The sequence below is a fragment of the Tinamus guttatus genome, unplaced genomic scaffold, assembly GCF_059628265.1.
Source record: "Tinamus guttatus ecotype Peru unplaced genomic scaffold, ASM5962826v1 Tinamus_guttatus_pri_ptg000327l, whole genome shotgun sequence".
Classification (NCBI taxonomy): Eukaryota; Metazoa; Chordata; class Aves; order Tinamiformes; family Tinamidae; genus Tinamus; species Tinamus guttatus.
In genome coordinates, this window is record NW_028288861.1 from 189438 (window position 1) to 210420 (window position 20983).

The 20983-nt window shown below is 33.9% G+C and overlaps 1 protein-coding gene across 1 annotated transcript in view; it reads right to left on the minus strand.

Moving 5' to 3' along the window:
* RYR3 (ryanodine receptor 3) overlaps positions 1 to 20983 on the minus strand; it is a 179545-nt gene that overhangs the window by 31781 nt on the left and 126781 nt on the right. The window contains exons 62-77 of the mRNA XM_088529281.1: positions 20104 to 20153; positions 19308 to 19368; positions 18722 to 18960; positions 17895 to 17976; positions 14618 to 14748; positions 12485 to 12805; positions 11699 to 11939; positions 10508 to 10595; positions 10304 to 10396; positions 8422 to 8424; positions 7855 to 7875; positions 5942 to 5956; positions 2706 to 2876; positions 2290 to 2349; positions 1050 to 1181; positions 143 to 255 (exon numbers count right to left, since the gene is read on the minus strand). Coding sequence (XP_088385407.1) covers positions 143 to 255; positions 1050 to 1181; positions 2290 to 2349; positions 2706 to 2876; positions 5942 to 5956; positions 7855 to 7875; positions 8422 to 8424; positions 10304 to 10396; positions 10508 to 10595; positions 11699 to 11939; positions 12485 to 12805; positions 14618 to 14748; positions 17895 to 17976; positions 18722 to 18960; positions 19308 to 19368; positions 20104 to 20153 — 1821 coding nt within the window. The remainder of the gene's footprint in view (positions 1 to 142; positions 256 to 1049; positions 1182 to 2289; positions 2350 to 2705; positions 2877 to 5941; positions 5957 to 7854; positions 7876 to 8421; positions 8425 to 10303; positions 10397 to 10507; positions 10596 to 11698; positions 11940 to 12484; positions 12806 to 14617; positions 14749 to 17894; positions 17977 to 18721; positions 18961 to 19307; positions 19369 to 20103; positions 20154 to 20983) is intronic.

Genomic DNA, 20983 nt, shown 5'->3' on the forward strand with positions numbered 1-20983 from the left:
TGGCTGATAACTAACCAACTATTTTGTCTGAAACTCATTAGGAAAGACCAAAAATCAGCACACTTCTTAGGCTACTCTTAGGCAGTATTTGCACTAAGAAACAGGGCAAACTTAGAAAAACATAAACCTTTAAGTCATCTACCTTGGCAGGTTGTATAATGGCGCCATTCTGAAACATGCAACCACAGCCCTTTTGCGTTGCTTTGACAGGAGTTTGTGCCAAACTGCTTTCTTGGACCTGAGCGGCTGCTCAACCTAAGGAAAAATACCTCTTTTAGTACATACCATGGAAACTCTTCAACTCTTACCCCAAATTTTCTTTTTAACCGCAAGTTAATGTAGTTAATGCATTATAAAATGTTACAAAAGCTCCTTGCCTCCTGAAAGAAAAAAAAGTCTAAAAATTAAAATAATCTGAAAGTGTACAGAGGGCCCTCTGTAGTGCTTCCTGGTTTATACTGAAAAGCTTTAGATGTCAGAAAAAAATCTTATGTGGAACTCATGGGGAAAATCCAAAATGGTTTTTCTATGCCTAGCTATGCAGATTCAGTCAATCATTCATGAGCAGACTTCTTTGCTGCATCATTTCTGAAGGAAAAGGATGAAAGGAGAGAAAAAGGCAAATGCTTCGTGTTAAAACTATCTAAGTTTTCTACATCAACCTCACGTGAAGGAATGGAAGACAATGAAATGTGTTCATTAAAATAAATGCAAATATATGCAAATATATTTTCCTACGCTACAGAGTTTTCAACTACTGAATACTGACGTTTTGTACTTGAAGGTTCATGAAAGTGTTTACAAGTTGTGTATGGGTAAATACTTTCTGAGTTTTCTCTGGAACTTCAGGCAGATCTCACTGACTACTTTGTGTGTGTATATCCACACACAGCACACGTTTCTCTGTGTGCCTATATGTATTCATGTGCAAAGATCACTTTTATCTGGACACTTAAATAATTATATTTGGTGAAGTGGAAATAATCTCTGTATGGGAAGAGGCTCATTCTAATTTTAAATAAGCACAGTGTAAGTTTTCTACTTTTTACCTGCTCCAGATGATACAGAGCAGCCGATATCCTCTGCACACGTTCCACGGTTTTCTCAGGGTCAGCAGGTTCATTGCTCTTCAAAATGTCTTTGTACAGATTTAACTGCCACTTCACTGCCGGATCATCAGACTGAAAATCGACATATTTCATACTGCTGAGTAGAGGTACTGAAAATGACTACCTTCGTTATTATTCTCATGGAGTAGTAAGCAAAGTTATAGATATCCTACATCATCTTTCACCAAAGTTGAGCTAGATGCTGGAAAATAGCACAAGAATCTATAAACTCCTTGGTAGCTGAAGCCTAAGCGAGCTTCTGTTTTTATTCCATGAAACCGAATAAAGCACCCTGGGAATTTTGCATCACATCTAGCATAAAAATGGACAATACAACAGTGTTGAATCACTAGCTTGATTTATCAATGCCTTTTTACCAGTGCCTTCTACCAACGGGGAAAGGCTGTATTATGGAAGCTACCAAAGACAGCTGGAATTTCAGTAGCTGAAGAGTCTCAGATAGAATTTTTGGCCTTTTTTTTAAAAAAAAAAAAAAAAAAACAAAAACAAAACAGGAAATACCCAGGTATGCACAAATGTCCAATACTTAAGACAGCCATTTCCCATCTAAGATAACTAAATAATTGCCAGAATTTCAAAAATTTTGGCCAGTGATCTAAATTTTTTAACATTTAAAGAATGGTGATGACTCCATGACTTCATTTTGTTATCGCCTTTGACCCTATAATTTTCAGGGCCTGCATAGCAGAAATATAAATATGCTGTAAAACTCTTAAATGCTAAGCTGATACAAGGTATTCTTGATTTTATTTGATTGTAGTCACTTTACATATATTCATAGAATAAATGCATATATTCATAGAAATACTATTTACCGGTTAAAGCACATTAAATTTAAAATGAGAAGTGGAAACATTATGTTTTTGCTTTAGATCCAAATGTCTTTAGGCAATTACAGCTTTAAATCTACCAAATAAAATTCTTTAAACTTTTCCAATTCTACAGAAATCCTTGAAACCTAAATATTCCAGCCTAATTTAGCAAGAAGCTAGTTGTTGTTATGTCAAAAAAAAAAAAAAAAAAAACAGAAATGCTAAAATGTCTTTGTTTTTTTCTGACAGTTTTTCTTTTATCGCATACCATAAACATGATAAACAAGTGCAATTTCCACATTTAAAAAGGCTACACCAGTACATGTAAGTTAGATTTTTTATATTACCTTTTCCTGCAAATGTAAGTTGTTACGTAAATGTTCTTTGACTTCATCATCAGTGTCCCTCTGTAGAAAAGTAGAAGTATTTTTCAGTTCTGAGTAAGAATTATTTTATAAGAACATGCACAAGTTTGTACAAAAGAACAGTTATTCTTTTAACATTGAAAGTTAGCTGCTTCTCTTTTAAAAGTAGGGAAGTTATCAGGTGGCCCGAGAAGACAAAAAGCTTGTGAGCACAAAGAATCAAACTTTGATAGGAATAAACACTAACACACGATCTTTCAAAATTTTATTTTTTATACAACCATAATTTAAATTATAATGTATTAGAATTAGTATGTTTGTTCAGCTGTTTATTCATACCACCTTGTCCTGTAAAATTAAAGTTAAGGCTGTAATTATATTTCTTAGCACACACTTACGTGGCTGTACCGACTCTTTGCCAGAGAGATGAGCTCTTGATCACCAGGAGTGCACATGTTCAACCCAATAGGAAGCATCTTTTTAAGTGCAGCTACAATCAAGGAAGTTTGTATTGAGTACAAATCCCCTCTACGTTTTGATTTCTTTCTCTCTTGATCTTGTCCTCCAGACTATAATTAAAAAATAGAAAGGTAAATTGTAACACTGTGATCACAGAGTGATCACACACTTTTCCAACACATGCTTCTCCTAATGGTCCAAAGAAACTCTATTCCTGATGTAATATAATTAAAAATGTTATATTAGAAGCAGGAAACACAGTCCTGAGTAGGAAATGTAAAGGAATATTTTTGATATGCACCATTGCAGAAGCTGCAGTAATAGTAATATTTTAATAGCTTTGTGTGTATTCATACATATGACACTACCTGTATTTTCTGGCTCTTATATGCCTCTCAAATCAGAAATAACCATAGAATTAAAAACTAAGTTTAAGGGAGCACTAATAATCTGCAATTTTACAGAGACAGATTCAGGTTGCATAAATGGTTGTTTGAAATTTGCATAAAAATGCAGTAATCTGGGGTCTGAATGGTGACACAGCTATCTAGATGCCAGTGAATATAATCTGAATATAATAATAATAATAAATATAATTTATTTCAATTGAGCAAGATCAGAATCTAAAAGATTTGGATTCAATGCAATAAAATACCAATTAATTTGTGTCTCTGGAAAACCACTGCCCTAAGGCCTTGGCTAATATAACTAGCCCTGGGATAAAAAATTAAGCCTTACGCAGCTTTGCAGATCAAAAGTAACGGGAGGAAAACAAAAGAAACAGAGAAGTAAACAGCACAACAGATTATCATTCACCCTTTCTAATTAAAACAGACAACATACAGGAATATCTACACACAACTTTTCATCCTTGAGACAGCAGACCAAAATCCTTAAAACAGACCCAGAAACTTAATGAGCATATGCTAAACAACAACAACAACATAAACATAGCCTAGTTCTGAATTCTGTACCTAGATTAAGCTCCTATTAAACTCAAAGGGAGTTTTGTCTAAGACAAGATTTCAGGACTAGGCCTGCAGCACTATAAAACACTACAAACCAGCAAGTGCTGCATTTAACATCGTTAACATCCACATCCTTTTCCCTCTGTTGATTAAATTCCACTGACGACTGCTCGGTGAGCGCAGTGCAGAGTTCCACATAAGGATACACAGCAGAGTCCACTGCAATTCATTATTTACCAATTATTTCCACACCATTCTCATAATAAATCACTGAAGGAAAAACAAAAAAGGTAGCCATACATATCCTACTCAGTGGTATATTTTGGCAAATGCTGTCTGCTAGACGGTGAACCACTGGGCATGTAGCTGGCGCTAACAGCATTCACCAGGTCAGAGGGACACACGCTGGATGTGGCTTCCTTTCTTAAGGGACTAGCAATTGCAAAAGAGCACTTGGCCTCAAAGCTTTGCTTTTGGAAGTACCTTAGAAAAAGTCTTGTACAACAGCAATGATGTAATGGCTATAATAATGGCATTATTTATATTCTACATTGAGAGCAGACAAACAAATGCCACAATGTATCACTGTGATCCAGTGGCGTCACCATGCATCTTGAATATGGCATAAGGAGTACCAAAAGTAAGAAAAAGAAAAAAGAAAAGAAAAAAAAGAAAAAAGAAAAAAGAAAAGAAAAGAAGAAGCAAAAAAGAAAGAAAAAAAAAGAGACTTTTACTTTTCTGTATCTTTGTGCTCTGGAAAGTCATTTTACACATCCAATTTTCATAATTTTTGTTTTAGATTAACAACTTGGTATAAACAACATCTACAAACTTAAAATAAAAATGATTTTAAAGCATGAAAAAGACATCCATGTCATCAAATTCTGCTGTCCATTAAATTACAGTTCCTGCTGATAAATGTGTAAGTAGAGTCACAGAGGGAAATCTAAACTGCAATGACAAAATGGTATCTTTCAGTGTTGATATGCACCCATATGAGTGAACACAAAACCTTCATTTGTTACGCTGAGTGTTAAATCAGGTATGTTGTGCCCAAGTAATTTACTGCCCATAAAGACCTTCTACAGCAATCAGAATGATATACCCTGGTTATCATACTCTAGCATACGGCAAACTTACTTTCTTCAAACATATGTAGAAAGAGAAATACAGATTCTCTGGCAGATTTATAAAAATGCAAAAAGAAGCAGGAATGTATTCATATTAAGACATTAGCTAGAGTTAGTCAAGACTCGGAATTAGTATTTTTAGTTTTTCTAATCCTCCTTGAGCGGTCAGCTCTGAATTTATCGTAACAGTATGCATTAACCTTAGTCTTTAAACCTCGGGAAGTGCAACAATAACAAAGTCCGAAACCAGCCCTACTAGTTTAACACATCTGAAAGTTTTTTAACTTATGACTCTTGTGTGATTGCTCAAAAACTCTTCACATCATAGTATGTGGTTCTCAGCTTATGGTAACAATGGAGAGATGAAAAATCTTTAAGCACTTTTTTTTGCCGTTCCTTCTGCATTGACAATGGAAAACATACCATAGGTCAAAAATATTAAACAAATTTCATATTAAAATAGATGAGTGATGCAAAGATGAACCACAGCTCACTGAAGAAAAAGTAACCTTTTCATTCATTAAATAAACAAGAATTGTTTAAAATTCTCATATATTACCTGTTTAGGGATTTTTTTTTAAGTTTGGAAACAAGGTAGAATTTGAACCCTAGATCTAATTTGAACTAATTTGATCTAATGTAATACTTTATTCATTTACAGTCAGGATCAAAGTTATATCAATTTCTCCCATACAATATTACTTGACAAACATAAGCCAAATATATAGTTCTGATGACTCTACTTAGGCAGTTCTCTTATGATATCTGATTCATTATATTAACCAAAAAAAAAACAAAAACAGAAGGCAGAAAGACAGCAGATGGGAAAAAGTATATCAAAAGAAATATTAAAAGTAACTTTATTACATTTTTTCATCAAAGCAGCATTTGATTGTGTTAAAGGGTATTTCAGCTGCTCTGATTAAATATTGCCACTTTAACTATGAGAAAATTTATGGAAGGTAGAGCCTTGGCCTTCACTCTGTGACGCCACTGCTATGATCAATGGAAAGAATGCTGGGAGCCTGATCATCTCTAAAACTAAAACAAAGACACATCATGCACTTTGACCTGTACCTTTACTTGCATGGCCTGTATGAAGGAAAAAATAAAAGGAAAAAACATAAGTAAAAGAGATGCAACAAACATAACTTACAAGTTAGTAATAAACTTATTCAGATCTACCACGACACTAAAAATATTGCAAGTCTGTAGCTAAAACAATAGTCTGTGAATGTATAATCAAATGAGACCTTAACAAAATGTTATTTTTCTTCAATTTAACCCATATTAAATGATCTTTTAAAATTATCACTTGCTATTCAGCATGAGAAGATATGCTGTTATCATTTGTTACTTCAGCAGATGAAGTACATCGAGTATGTCAATACTGAGTGAGTATCAGTATACTCAATTTTCCCAGTGCTGTTAAGAGGAGGAGGAAGTCTGGAATCTGGATAATCCAATAAAAATGAATACCCAAATTATCATCAGTACAGTCCGCTCCACCCCTCTTCCTCCACAAAAATGTATGAAAAAAATATGTTTAGAAATAGAAATGAACTAAAGACACCACTGAAGATGCAGGATGTCATTTATAGATGTACTTTTCACATTGTATATGATAATATTAGTGTTCTGTAGACAGCCTGCTAGAAAATCAGAGTTAGGTTTATGTCCCCTAGCAGCACCCATTTGAAAACACAGCTGTAATGCTCACAAATACACTTTTCTTTTTTCCTTTTTATTATCACAATATATAAATACACCTAAATAAATAGGCAATTGTGGTCTAAACCTTGGTTAGCACTGTGCCATGTAAAAATCAAAAAATAAACAAAAAAACTATGCAACTATGGAAAATAATAAAATATGTCACCGGTAATTAAAGGAATCCTTGACTGGAAAAACGCTAGAAAACTGTTTAAAAAAAGAAAGAAAAAGAAGGAACAGCTCAGCACAGTTTTATTTTTCTTCTCTGATGACTCTCATTATAACCTTGTTTTCTTGTCACACTTGAAGCAATCTAATATGTCTCCTTTTGGCCTCTAAGGGTGGAAGAAGCCTAGTTATAATTAATATCTCTATATCCTGCTAAATTTCCGTTACACAGTAATGAAGAATGAAAGACTAACCATCAAACTATGCAGTGAACATGTTGAATTGGGTAAAACATGTAGGTGCTGTTCAGGAATGGCATACACTGGCATGTATGCATGGAATACATTCAAGTTAAATAAACAAATGAGGTTAATTCCAGTTTACTTATTAGGGATGACCATAAAAGCAAACCATTCCTGTTTTACCATACTTTAATTAAAACGAAATGTATTCAATGAAATTGAAATACTCTCAAGGAAGAGAGTTAAAATTCTTGAAGAAAATGCTAACACATGAAATCCGTGAATAAATACCAATTTTCAAATAATATGTATTACATATAACAAATGGGCACAAACCAGAATGATCATCCATTTCTTCATGAAGTTAAGGTTGTGGTGGGCTTGGGCTATATAACTGCCTCAGACATGTGTTACAGACATATCCAAATGTTCGTTTTTGTTTTTGTTTTGAAACAGATACAGTAATTTGTCAATGAGGGCCAATCAATTACAATTTCAGTGGAACAGGCAAGTATTTAGCAACTGAAGTTATGTACCCATTGTGGAATCTACACATTCATGTGGATTCCAAAGTTTATTCAGCATTGCTTTAAAAATTGCCCACATGTGTAACATGTATTACACATTTACAATGTACATGTGAATCTATACATTTAATCTTTCATATGAATTAGCTGCAAAACGCACTAGGGAATCGTTACATCTTAAAAAAAGCTACTTTATCAATCAACCCTTGAGGAGTATAAGAAATAACAGATTAGTGAAGCTGCATGAGCTTAAATTCTCCTTTTCAGCACTTGTACCACAAATCTGTTATTTGCCATCTAAGTTACCAGTCTCTCTCAGACTGAAAGTTCTCTAACTTACCATTCCCCTCCGAGCAATCTGCTGCCATTTTTTTTTCAGAAAAGAAAAATTAATTAAAAAACTTGGCTCATCTTTTGGTACATTCATTTGACTAAAGATTAACAAAATTAATATCGTATCATATTAATTTTTTCACTGCAACAGTGAATCATTTGCTACCACTGCTACTAGCTACGAAAGAATGAAATAAACCTAATCCTTCATTATCTGCCTAATTTTTGAAGACATATAAAAATGTGTCTCCCATGCTGGATATCATGTATCATGCCTTATACATTAGGACTGTCCCTGTATCCAGTAACCACAAGGCAAGGAGACGTCTCAGTTAAGGCAGACAGTTGCTTAAAGCAGCTTGAGACCCACATTGGACTCTGCTCTTTTAAAAGAGATTCCCAGATGTTCTGTCTTGGACTGATTATTAATAGCCAATGTTCATACACACATTCAGTTCTATGTTCTCCTGTGTGATAAATACTGGATGTAATTGCTACCATTAAACATACGGTGATGAAACATGAACTGATAATGAATAAGGAAGTGTTACAAGTGACTCTGTTGTCATACTACTTGCTCAGCTGAAAATCAAACAAGGCACTAGAAAAATGTTATCTAACAAAATTTACTCCACTGATTACTCCCTGAGACTATAAATTGATAACAAATCTTAAAGTAAATCCTGAAATTCAGTTACTTAAAGAATTTTGGGTTTATTCTAAATTACGCAATCTTAAAACAAAAATATTTGGACATGTGCTTTAACAAAGGCACTGATTTAATAACACATTATGTATGCTACCACGCTATTTAAGTCACCAGAAAACAAATAGCTATCTAAAACAATCAGTTGTTCTGCAATAATTCCTGCAGATAGGATATTATATTAAAAAAATTAATTCATGCACTATTCATGCCCTTATGCTAGCAATAACCATGCAAAATATCCAAAAGTATCATTTTTTTTATATATTGCTTTACTTACGCAAACATTATATGCATACAAAATACTGACAACCTCCTGGTTTTGTATACCGAACATAGAAAAGCATATTTCATGCACTTACATCCATGTTATGTATATATTTATATTGGTTAAATATACACATGAGGTATTGGAAAAAGTGAGGTCCAAAGCAAGTCCTTTCTAATTTGTATTATATATAGTTTTATAGATTCTTGATGATGAATTCCTGTGACTTTATTCAAATCAGAGCAATATTAGGGATATATATTTTTTATATATGTAGTCATTGTACATAGGTGTAACAATTGCTGTAGGATAAAATACAGAGCTATGTGTTAAAGTATGTTAGTGTGCATTTCACCCTCACTTCACCTGGACTGCACTCATCTCAATGCTGAAAGTTATACAAACCCTACTACACTATTTCAGGCATCTGCCTTTTGAAAACAAGCAAGATGATTTTTTTTTAAAAAAACAAAAACTCCAAATACAGAATTCTCCAGAGTCTTAATCCTTATCCAGCACCAGTCACAAACTAGTGACAAGCAGATGTTGTATTTTTACTTGTAAACTTTCCCACATATGGCTTTTTCCCAAACAAGTTTCAAAACTTTAAACTCAAAAAGTTTAAAGAGAAAAGAAGCAAACATGCTTTTTTCAGCAAGGGAAAGACTGTAAAAGAATAGTTTTTCTGACTCTGCATGATCTGTTGGACTTACGGTAGCTGTTACAGATGGAATTAAAATACAGGAAAACACAAAACAATGAAACCCTGCACTCCTTTGAAATGCTTTCAGAGCAGGATTTCTCACATTATAATATCAATTAAAAACAGGTCTCTGCTAAAGTCATTAAGACTAATCTGGAATTACTTCAGCTGACTTCTACATTTTGAGTAAAGCAATCATCCTCAGCTAATTTTAATGACACATATTTACTATGACAAGATCCATTTTCTACATTATACAGGCAAAAATATTCTGCAACCATCGTGTCAGAATCTTGTGATAATGAACATGAGTAAAACCAGGATGGAATATGACTGTTAATAAGCAGTAAGACAAATAGTGAACATACTGTACACTGTGTGTATGTCTAAAGAGGTACAAAGGTTGTCAAAGTCACCAGAAAAATACTGACTGGCGTCCACAAGATGTTTCCTTTTCTTTTTACAAAATAATCTCTTATTTATTTTTTGAAAAAACACATGCTGCTTTTACAGCACATTATCATTTATAAGGTGTAACCTTTTTATAGCAAGAGCTATATTTTAATCTTGTTTCTTTGACAAATTGACAGATATTCAGTAACTAAACCTAAGGTGAATAGCTTGTTTTTTGCAGAGTAGTTTTCAAGCTTATTGTCAAGAAGCAACACTTTCTAGTTTCTTCTATCAAATCAGAAGCAATCTGGGTACTCTTCCAGAGTTCTCATACAATCTAACGTATATTAAAGATTTAGCAGATCTGAAAACTTTTATTAACTTACTTTAGACATCTTGCTCTTGGTGTCTCCTGTTAAAAATGCCAAATTGTTGATTTCATTCTGAATCACAAAATTTTGTTCTTCTCTTTTGAAGTTCTAAAAAACAAACATGACAGAAAAAAACACATAAGTTCAATTCACCTCTATGTACCACACATATATTTACAAATAGAATAAAGTGAAGGAAAACTACACATTTCATCTTACATGTGATTTACACCACAGGATGAAAACTTCAGCTACCATTCGAAAGAGTTCATCAGAATCAGCATCTGGTTTCTTTAGCCAATTGGCTCTAATCAAAAAAAAAAAAAAAAAAAAAAAGAGAGAGAAATTTGAAGCAAGAGAACTGAATATAGATGTTATTATTCTATTTTACAGATTGGGTTATATTTTTGGAATTTAATCGGAATCATTTCAAATTCAAAATAACTATCAGCATGGCTATAAAGACCATTTTCTACAGCACCTCAATCAGTTTCCAACTTATTTTTGACCATCTCCCCTCCCTGCCAGTGCACATTTTAGTGCCTATTCTGTGGACCAGACTAGAAAAAGGACTCTAGAAAATAACTAGTTATTTGTCAATTATGTTTTTTGTTTGTTTGTTTAAGCAACAAGATGGAAACTCTCTGGTGACCCAATAGACACAATAAATGGTAAGAAAACAGAGACATGAATAGTAGGCAGAGCTCTAAGGAGCTCCTGGCTTATTTCTCTATATCCTAGTTAGTTATATGTTTCAAAACTGCAAGTGTTCCCTTGCAGACATGGTCTGATAGTGTCCTGAATTAACATAGAAAGAACAAATGATCCCTGCATTCAAGGAAAATATTTCTAGCTAGTCAGATATCACTGTAGTATCTACGAACTGTAAAAGTGAACAGTGACTGTGTACAGAAGGACAATGTTCTTAAGGACAGGATTAAACTCTTTTAAAGAATATGCAGGAGATATGCTCTGGGACCAAGGAAAAGAATAGGCACACAATATTCGTTCCGTAAATTGCTGAGGAGAAAACCTCATGGTCATTATGGTTGTTCTAGAGGCAATACAATGCTGTAAAGGCATTTGTATTTTTAAAGAAGGAAAAACAAAAAGATTCTTGGGATATCACCTACAAATACCTTGATTCACCTTAGGCAAGACATGTAATAATGCATTGGAATAGTCCACTGTGGTACTGCAGATATAATCAAGTCAAAATGCAAAACAAACAAATGAAAAAAGCAAGAAAAGCAGTTGAAAATTCATGGTATAACAACATATTGGTTAAATATCTTACAATATTTGGGCTCCTATTCTCAGCACAGCATTAAACTCATTATATACCTTCTGAACATGATCTATAAGTAAGTTAACTGTAAGTTAAACCTAGAGTTATGAGTTTTTGCTAACCTATTATTGTCTACGTAACGTATCAACATGGGATAGAAGGCGTAGAGATCTCGACAAAGAACAGCAAATTCATCAAGAATGAGCAGCTCAGCTTCTTGGGTGTCACTTTTACTGTCTGCTCTCAGTTGCTCCTCTTCCATCACAATCTTTACAGCTTTCTTCTTCAATTTCTCCAAGGTTGGAATAAAGTGAGTTTTCAGCAGATCTGGCCTGGCTTTACTGATGATGGGTTGAGCATAAACTGTACATAAAAAAATATATGATATTACAAGTAGTGCACAATTAATGTTCGAAATCATATTAATATGAACTCTAAGATTTAATACCTGTGTGAATTAAGAAGTTAAATCTAGCTATGGAAAAATCTGACTTACAATTTCAATTGACCCACGTAACTGTGTCGATTAAACTGTCATAGTTTTGGCAAGTCACTTACCTAACTTGGTTAGAATCTCAACAACATAGGAATTGTGAAGCAACAGTGTGTTAATATTGTTAAGCAAACAATTCTTATTTATGGAAATAAAGGCATCTTCAAGGTCAGGTAAAAATTCTAAGAATCAGTGTTTTGGACATTATCTCTTTTGCAGTGGTGCTCAACACACATGAACAAACTTTTTTTTTTTTAATTACTTTCTTGTGTTCTTGTTGCTTTCTTGTGTTATTTGCCTACTTTTAGCCTACGTTTTTCTGCTGTTTTCATTAAAATTTATTATGTCACTGAGAAACATGATAAATTGTAGGAAAGTAATTACACATTATTAGATACTGTTTAAAAACACTTACCTGCAATTCTCTTCATCCAAGATGCCTCATCTATCCCCAGATTATTGTTGATGATTTTCAAAATGTTTCCCAGTACGATGCTTAGATGCTCCGATGTTATCATGGTGCAGCACGGCCCAGCACTTTCAGGCATACTTTCAGAGCCTCTTTCCCACCAGTAGGACAAATAGTTGCATAGCATGGGCAAGATGACCTCAATTACATGAGGCATTTCAGTATATCTGGCACCAGACTCTGCTAAATCATTAATTTCCTTTATCAGTCTATCCAACTGAGGGATCTCTGGACACATCTCTTCTACTGTATCAGGCATACCTAAAACTGCATGTTAGGGTGGAAAAGTAAAAGACCGATTAACAAAATGAAGAGAACATCCTACATGTGTCTATTTTTAAACTCTAAATACAAACCACATTGTCATTCATGTCACTTTCTGCCACCATCTTGGGCAGACATGACTCCAGTAAGACTTTGGGACCGACACAAGTCTCTCAAGGTTTACCTTGCTGATGATGGGCATATAGCACCAGCAAGGGCAACAGCAGTCACAAAGATTAAATAGCATTTTTTTTCCATAAGGTCACTTACCTTATGGAAAGGTCACATCTCATGACCACACTGTCTATGCAAAAATAGAGGATTGAGAGCTTATTATAATGTTAAATAAACTCTAGCTATTTTTTTTTTAAAATCATTCACAACTTCCATGTCCACCTAAAAAAGTTGAAATCCACCACAGGGATCAGGATGCAAATGGGCTTTGCAAATAGGTGGCAAACAGCTCAAAATTACACATCAGATAAAAAAACAAGTGTACCCAGCTCAGATTCATGCCCCTCTTCTAGACCATTCTCCATGAAAAGTCCTACTTCAGTTGCTTTAAATTTAAAGGGTGAATCAATTTATCTGGAAACCAAGCAGATGAGATGCTTTTCCTAGTTGCAGGATTGTCTACCCATTTCGGAAATTTCTGCCTAATCAGACCATTGTTAGACCAATTAAACTTAATTAGATCATATATTTTTTCTAGTTTCATTCTTCTTCAAACTCTCAGATTACACTCAACTGTAAGGTAGGGCACAGAGTATTTCTTGCTCTTGTGCACTTCTATCCCTCCTTCATAGGATTTTTGCTCAAAAAAGAGGAGCTTAGTTTGAGATTTTTGTTCCAGTGTGCTGGAACATAAGAGCATGAGCTGAAGAAGTGGAAATCAGCCACATGAGAGAAAAGCTGATCCCTTCTGCTTCTCTCCTCTTCCCTCCTCCCCTCCTCACTCCCAACCAAAGAGCAAGGAAAAAAACTCCAATTATATATATATGTATTTTTTTTTTACTTAAAAATACAAAGACTGTGCAATTAATACCTCATCATAACAACTCATCAGCAATTAATAAGGCTTAATAATCTAATGCTAGTAATTTTAGGAAAATTCTTATTGCACCATTGCTGCTGCTTAAGCATGAGCTGTCAGAGAGGAAAGTTTAGCTCTTCCCTAATGCCTTTTATATAAAAAAGAACACCATGTGAAGATGGACTTTTTTTAAGGGAACATTGATGAAGTTTCCACAAATTTCCAAGCAGGTAATAACCCTTACATGGGTCAATGTCAGTAAGAATCAGTCAAGAGTAACTAGAGAGAAAAGCAGGTGAAGAAATACTCCTGCTTCTTTGATTAAGGTTTCATCTAACCAAAATCTGAATTTGTTGGAAGTTCCCTATATTCACCTGCACCGGAGTACTAGGTAAGACAATAAGATAGTGTAGGTATTTTTCCTGATCACATAAATATGGAAGAAAATACACTTTTTTCATGTAGCCAGTAAGAACAGATAATTGTACAGCTTTCTAAAACATTTTGCAGTGTGGATCTTAGACTAAGCTTCAGATGTTTTTGTATGCAACTTCAGAAAAGAATTCAAACAATATGTTTAGAAAGATATCTACACATGCTGGGAGAAAGGGATCGATAAAGGAGAACAAGGCTAAAATGACAAATAACCAAAGACTAGTAATGGGAGCTATTTACTGAGCCAGCCATATGTTCATTTTTTTCTTTATTGCATTTTATTTCTATTATTTGGAGAGAAGTAAACATCTTTTCACGGTTACTGCTGCTTGAGGAACAGTACTTACTGGCTCTTTCTCTTGCACTTTTTGTGTTGAAGACAGACAGAGGGTTGTAATGGTTGAGAGAAGGTTCCAGGAACGCTACTGGAATGGCTGCTGCAAGAGATGCTAAGCACTCACCAAGGGCTGGGCGCTGCCTGTAAACCACAAAAAATAAATGTTATCTGAGAGGAAACGTTCACTAGGTTTTCAGTACCTAGTGTGCACTAGAATGCTGCATTGAAATTTATTCGTTATTCAGTTTACCATTTTTAACACACCATGAACTTTGGACAATTGGAAATTAGAAAAGAATAGGCACCCTATTGGTAAAGACCAAAAAATCCCTTCGCCCCAGCGTGTTTCATATTAAAGGTAAACTATTCATCAAATGTTGTCCAGAAGACAGGTTATCTGCTGGCTGGAGCATTCTGGATTAATGTAGAAAATCAGCAATTACAATTGAAAGTAGTATCAGAAAAGACAGATTTTGAAAAGATACCGATATTAGCAATACATTTTTCATACTCTTGGATAAAACCTTAAAAAAAAAAATCTTTAGAAAAGCTTTGTATTCAATTTTAAGATAAGTACTATATATGAAATGTTTGAATGCACAGAACAGCACTGCAAATTGAGACTTTCAAAATGACCAGACAACAGTCTTGTTAAAATTCTTTCAGGTCATTCCTTCCACCTCATCTTTAATTGCCTAAATAAATTTTGATTTCACAACCACGTAAGAATGTAAAAAACCTTGCGAAAATATAGCTCACCAATTTTTCTTTTGGAAGGAGGGACAGTGGATATTTTTGAGATTATGCACAGAAATCAGCAAGAACAAGGGCAATGAAAAATATTACAAAAAGTACTTATGATCATTTGAGTATATTATATAACAAGATTGATATAAAATTACTCTGTCTCAAGGGTGATTATTCATTTGTCCTCTCTAGAGATTTATCTCCACAACTGTAGTTCACAGATGTATGTCAGATCAAGTGAAATTTCGAAAAAATGTTTTTCTAAAACAGAAAAAATGCTTCCACACAAACCTGCTTATCAAGTGAACTCTGTGTTTAGGACACTAGTGATTTTTTTTTAAACAGATTATAATATTGAGTTTTTCTCCTACAGTTTTTTTCATAAAATACAGAGGAAGAATACCACCAAGTTGGAAAGAAAAACAGCCATAATCATAAGGTGACTTTAGAGTGTACTTATAACGAACAAGTTTGCTGTTTGCTGCTCTTTTACTGCCAATAGTGAAAGACCAGAAAAATTGACGCATTAATATCAGACAGCAAACATTGAATATTTCATTAGAGAACAACGTTTCGATAATGTTACAATTGCAATCATATATTTGTGCACAGAAATGTTCTCTTCTAATTTAAATTTTAATGAAAAACATAATATTATAAGTTCAAGAGATTTCATAATACTCCCTAAAAAGGAAACCTTATTACATTTTGCCTGTCATTGCAGACAAAAGAGAAAATGCTTCATAAACATAAAAGCCCAAGTCATTTTAAGAGTAACATCAAATCCACAGACCCCAATTAATCATATGAATGAGAATATCAAAATGCATACCCATCTTTTAATAGAGGAAGAGGACATCGGAAAGTCAAAGAACAGATAAACAGTTAAACAACAAAGATAAGAAAATTGCTTTGGGTAAACAGATATTCTCTGTCATATTGAAGCTCTGGATGATACAAATGAATGGAAAGCAGCATATAACGTTGCAAGACAGAAATTAAAACAAAAAGAACTTCAGAGCAGATAGTCAGTGATGTAAAAAGGAAACAAAGTAAACTATAAACCAATACACATGCCAAGAAACTGGGTGGTTCAATCTATTCCCATGAAGTAAAAAAATAAAAGAAAAATCCTTTAGACAAAATATGCTAGAAAGGCAACTGGAAACATTAGCTTGAAACCACGAGGATGAACCATCATGGACTGCTGTGCCAGTCTTTGAGGGAGTGGGAAAAGCTTGAAGCAAGGAAATCAATCAAGATGTTGAAAATCACAGCAAGATAAAAGACCCCTAATTGCTGGTAGTTAGGAAGAAGCATTCCCTGCTATATCATTGTTACAACAGACTGTTTTAACTTGCCTGCCAAGCCTTCCTCATGAGAAGTCTCAAATAGGTCAAACCGAAGTTTTTAACTAAACTTTCTGCATAACCAGTATGACTACAAACAGCAAGTAATTCTTTTAATTCTTTTAGCTTCCCACTTAGCCAGAAATATGCTGTCATTTCATATCTTACACAGGAGTTAAGCTTTTATTTCTTATTACTGATACAGATATTTGCTTATTGGGACCAAAAATCCTTTGAAAATGTGTTTCTCTTACCCGTAAGTTCCAGGAGAAAACCACGACACTTCACAGGGACACACATGAGTACTGGCAGAGGGCAATTCTGAACTCAAATTTAGGGCCAATATGGTTTGCCATGCAGTGAATAGAAAGAATCAGGTACTTGGCTACGGGATTCCTCATAGAAAGACAGTAGGAGTAGCACTACACCTACCTGTAGAGGTTTAGAACTTGCAGTACTCAGACTGCTACATTTTCTAAATCTGTTCCTCAACATTACCATTCAAGGATGAGCTTATGCACACAGGTAAATGCCTGAAGAGTGTGAGGGTACACCAGACTGCCATTGCATTCTGCATTAAAGAAGGAATAATATCTGTAAGGGAGGAAATAGAGCCTGGAGATCCTCCTCTTAGGCAAAGTCTCTCCTAACAGAACTATGGAATCATATTTCTTCCCATTTATACTCTCAGGTCCTGGGAATCTTAAACTTTTAAATACAAGGAGGACTACGTAAAGTGTCTAAATCATGGTCTTCAGAAGAGTAACGAAGGGTTATGATTGCCTCTTCTCCTACCTTGTGAAAGACAATCTGTGGTCTCTTTCATGGAATGGCAGATGAGGATTTGAGCCTTACAAAGGGCATTTGGTGACATGCTGTAGCCTAATTCTGGGATCATTAATGGTGACCCATGACAAAAAACAGCTTTTTCAATGGGAAAAAAAAGCTTCCTGCAGACATTTGTCATTAAAACAAGGTGTTCTCTTTGTTTGTTTTGCTCTTGTTTTTTTTCGGTTGTTATGTCTTTTTTTGTGCAGAACTATCAGATTTAGACAACTATTTTCCACCTAGGTTGTTTTTTAAGAAATGACAGCTCTGCTGTGTCAGATCCACCTTTCATTCAAACTACTTTATTAGATAAAATATTCCTAAACTAGAAAAAAAAAATGTAGTGAGTTTTTTGTGCAATACCTTTCAACATAGATGTTCTTCCCAGTCCCAAGTGAATAGAGGCTACAAAGAATTCTGTAACATGAAACTTGCACATCACCCACTGCAGGAAAAAAAATATATATATTAGTATCTATTCATCTAAAGCCCACTTCTGAAATCTAAAACAAATTCTATGTTATGCAATGTGATAAATGGTATCTCAAATTTTTAGTATTTATTTTGCGAAATACTTTTACACTGCCAATACTGTACATTTGCATTACTTATTTTCAATTACTCCAGCAACCAGTATGTCATCTATATTCATCCCATAACCTAACACATCATCATACATTCCAACAGGCCAATGGATAATTGTTAATAAGATATTTCAAAGTATCACATTTGCAGAATATAATTTTAAGTTAAACCACAGCAGTCTGCTTGTGTCACCTCAAGGAACCTTAGCTAAAGGCTCCTAACCTTATAGAAAACTCTTCCATAACTATCAAAATTTTAATTATTTTCTACCTTTCAACTGTGATTCCCCAAGTATATACCAGATTTCGGCTCAGCATATTCCTGAATCTCAAGGACGCATTTCAGTAATTGGAACTACTTACTACTTTTGTCATTAGTATGAATAAATTTAAATTAAAAGATTTTTTAAAAAAGCAAATAATTTTTTTAAAGAAACTGAAATGGTTTCCCAATGTATGCAAACCAAAAGGAAGTAACAATGAGTCTGTGTATTGCAAAGAATATTTGCATGTTGCAAAAAAAAATTTCATCATTTACATTCATACATCATCAAAATCATTTGTCTTGTTATAACATGATAAACTCAAGAAAAAGAGAAGACTTACAAAGCAAATCAACTCCAAAATGATATTGTGAAATATGCTCAAAAATTGATGTCAAGATAGGTAACAATGCTACTGTAGTGTAATTAATATTCTGTGAAACACCCTTGATCTGTGTTCGTGAATGTGTAAATTTTCCAAGTTTAAGGTTTTCTGATGTTTTTTCCAGATCTTCAGCTGCATTTTCAAAAAAGGCACGCAATCCAGCTTTAACTAGCTCAGATCCTGATTTCATAACAGTCCTGAAAAATATTAAAAGGCAAAATTAATTTTGCATTAATCTTTACTATGTGTAAAGTTATATACATATTGGTTACACTCAACCAGTCTTTGAAGACACACACATGTATCAGTGAACTTTACATTACGCACTGAAAAGCACAGCTTTTCAGTTGTTTTAGTGAGGTGAACAGAAAGCTGAATGAAACCCTTCGTCTGCAAATTCTGAAGTCAATATCTGAAGTATTTATGCTGCTACTATCATTAATTACAAGAAATAATAAAAAAAAATACAGAAGCAAACCAATTGCTCAAGAGCACTGTGAAACATATACTGTCTTTATCTAGTACGGAAATTTTGTAAACCTACCTTGTGTCAAGAGATTGAGCTAGGATGTGCAGGCAGCTCACCATTGTAGCAGAATCACTACCTATTTAAAAATATACTTTGTAAGAGCATAATAATATAGCAAATGTAGGACAGTCTAGTCATTACAAAATTACACTATTGCAGGTACAGAGGTTAAAAGACACAAGTTTTCCAGCTCCAGTCACTGGAGGGAAGGAGAGAGAGAGCTACTTCTAGGTCTAACTGTTTATTTTGTAAGTCTGTTTCTATACAACTGAAAATAACTGGTGTCTACTACTTATGGCTCATTTTCATCACTTGACCCTGCAACATTCTGAACTTGGTTTCAATTTTTCTATCTTGCAGCATCTATCTTTCTTTCACAACTTATCTTTTTCACTGGTACTGGTAGAAAGCTTTTTGGTTTTTTTTCCCCTCTCTGCATTTTCCTAAACTACTGAGAAATTAATACATGAGATTAAACTTTGGATGACACATGTAATGTGAGATGATTTTTGAAAATTCCTGTACGACAATTTTTGAAAAACTAAAAGTAACTGCAAATTTAGGTTTTTAAATCAACTCTGAAAATTCTGGAAGCTGTTGTTTACTCATGCTCCAATGCTTGAAATACTCTATTACCTGCTGCCTTGGAGGAATGCTTGGGGCTCTCACTAATTACAGCGGAAATAGTAATCTTCATTTTATCATTATTTTATAGAATTTGACCATACCTTGTGGTAAGGTTCAGTTACTACAGAAGTGTTACATGTTCTTTATTCTTCTACCTTTATCAAGATCTCTTTTAACAACTTACCGAAAAGTGAAATCCTATGTCTAACAAGAGCAGCTAGCTTGCAGAACAAGCTGAAGCAGAAAAGGAAGAAAACAGCAAGACAAGACAAAGATTAAAGATTTGCTTAGAATATGATGCAAAGAAGAGGAAGAATATGAAAAAAAAACACTATAAATTTCCTAGAAGGTATATTTTGAATTATAAATAAAATCAGTTAAATAATGACATTAGGCAGTATAACCTTTGCAGCTTCCCCATTCGCTCATTCCTTAAGGTTCTCTAATTCAGAAATGACTTGAAACATGACATTTTCTTTTGATTACACCAGTTTCCATTAAATATTATATGACTGAATCATTCTTTACGGCTAGATTATTTTTTTCTGATTTTTTTTCTTTGCACAAGAAAAGCTGTGCAGCATTTTGGTGTCTTACTTGACAGGCCACAGTAAACTAATCTCATCAATCTCCATACAATTTAAAAGAGAGAAGATAATCCTTTGCAAACATTTTACCACTGCTGATGGGCAAATTTAACCCTGAAATAATTACAGACTAAAGGAGTTTCTAGCAAATATGTCAGAAACTCGTATGTTTAACTTCCAGCTGTGATCAGTAATAGGATAAATATGTGAAATGAAGATAAAGAAAATTTCTAAAAACAAAGACATACTTATCTGTGATAATTATAATTGGATAGTATGCTATAACATTTTATATTATATAACAATCTTAAAAATATATAATACGTATAAAACAAAATATAACACAATATAATATAATTGGAGTTATATGGTCTCTTACTAACAAAAGATTCAAGTATCTTGCCATTTTTAGCAATTTATCTTCGGTTAGGAAATGCTATACTTTCTATAACAGAAAAATATTGGCAATTATACCAG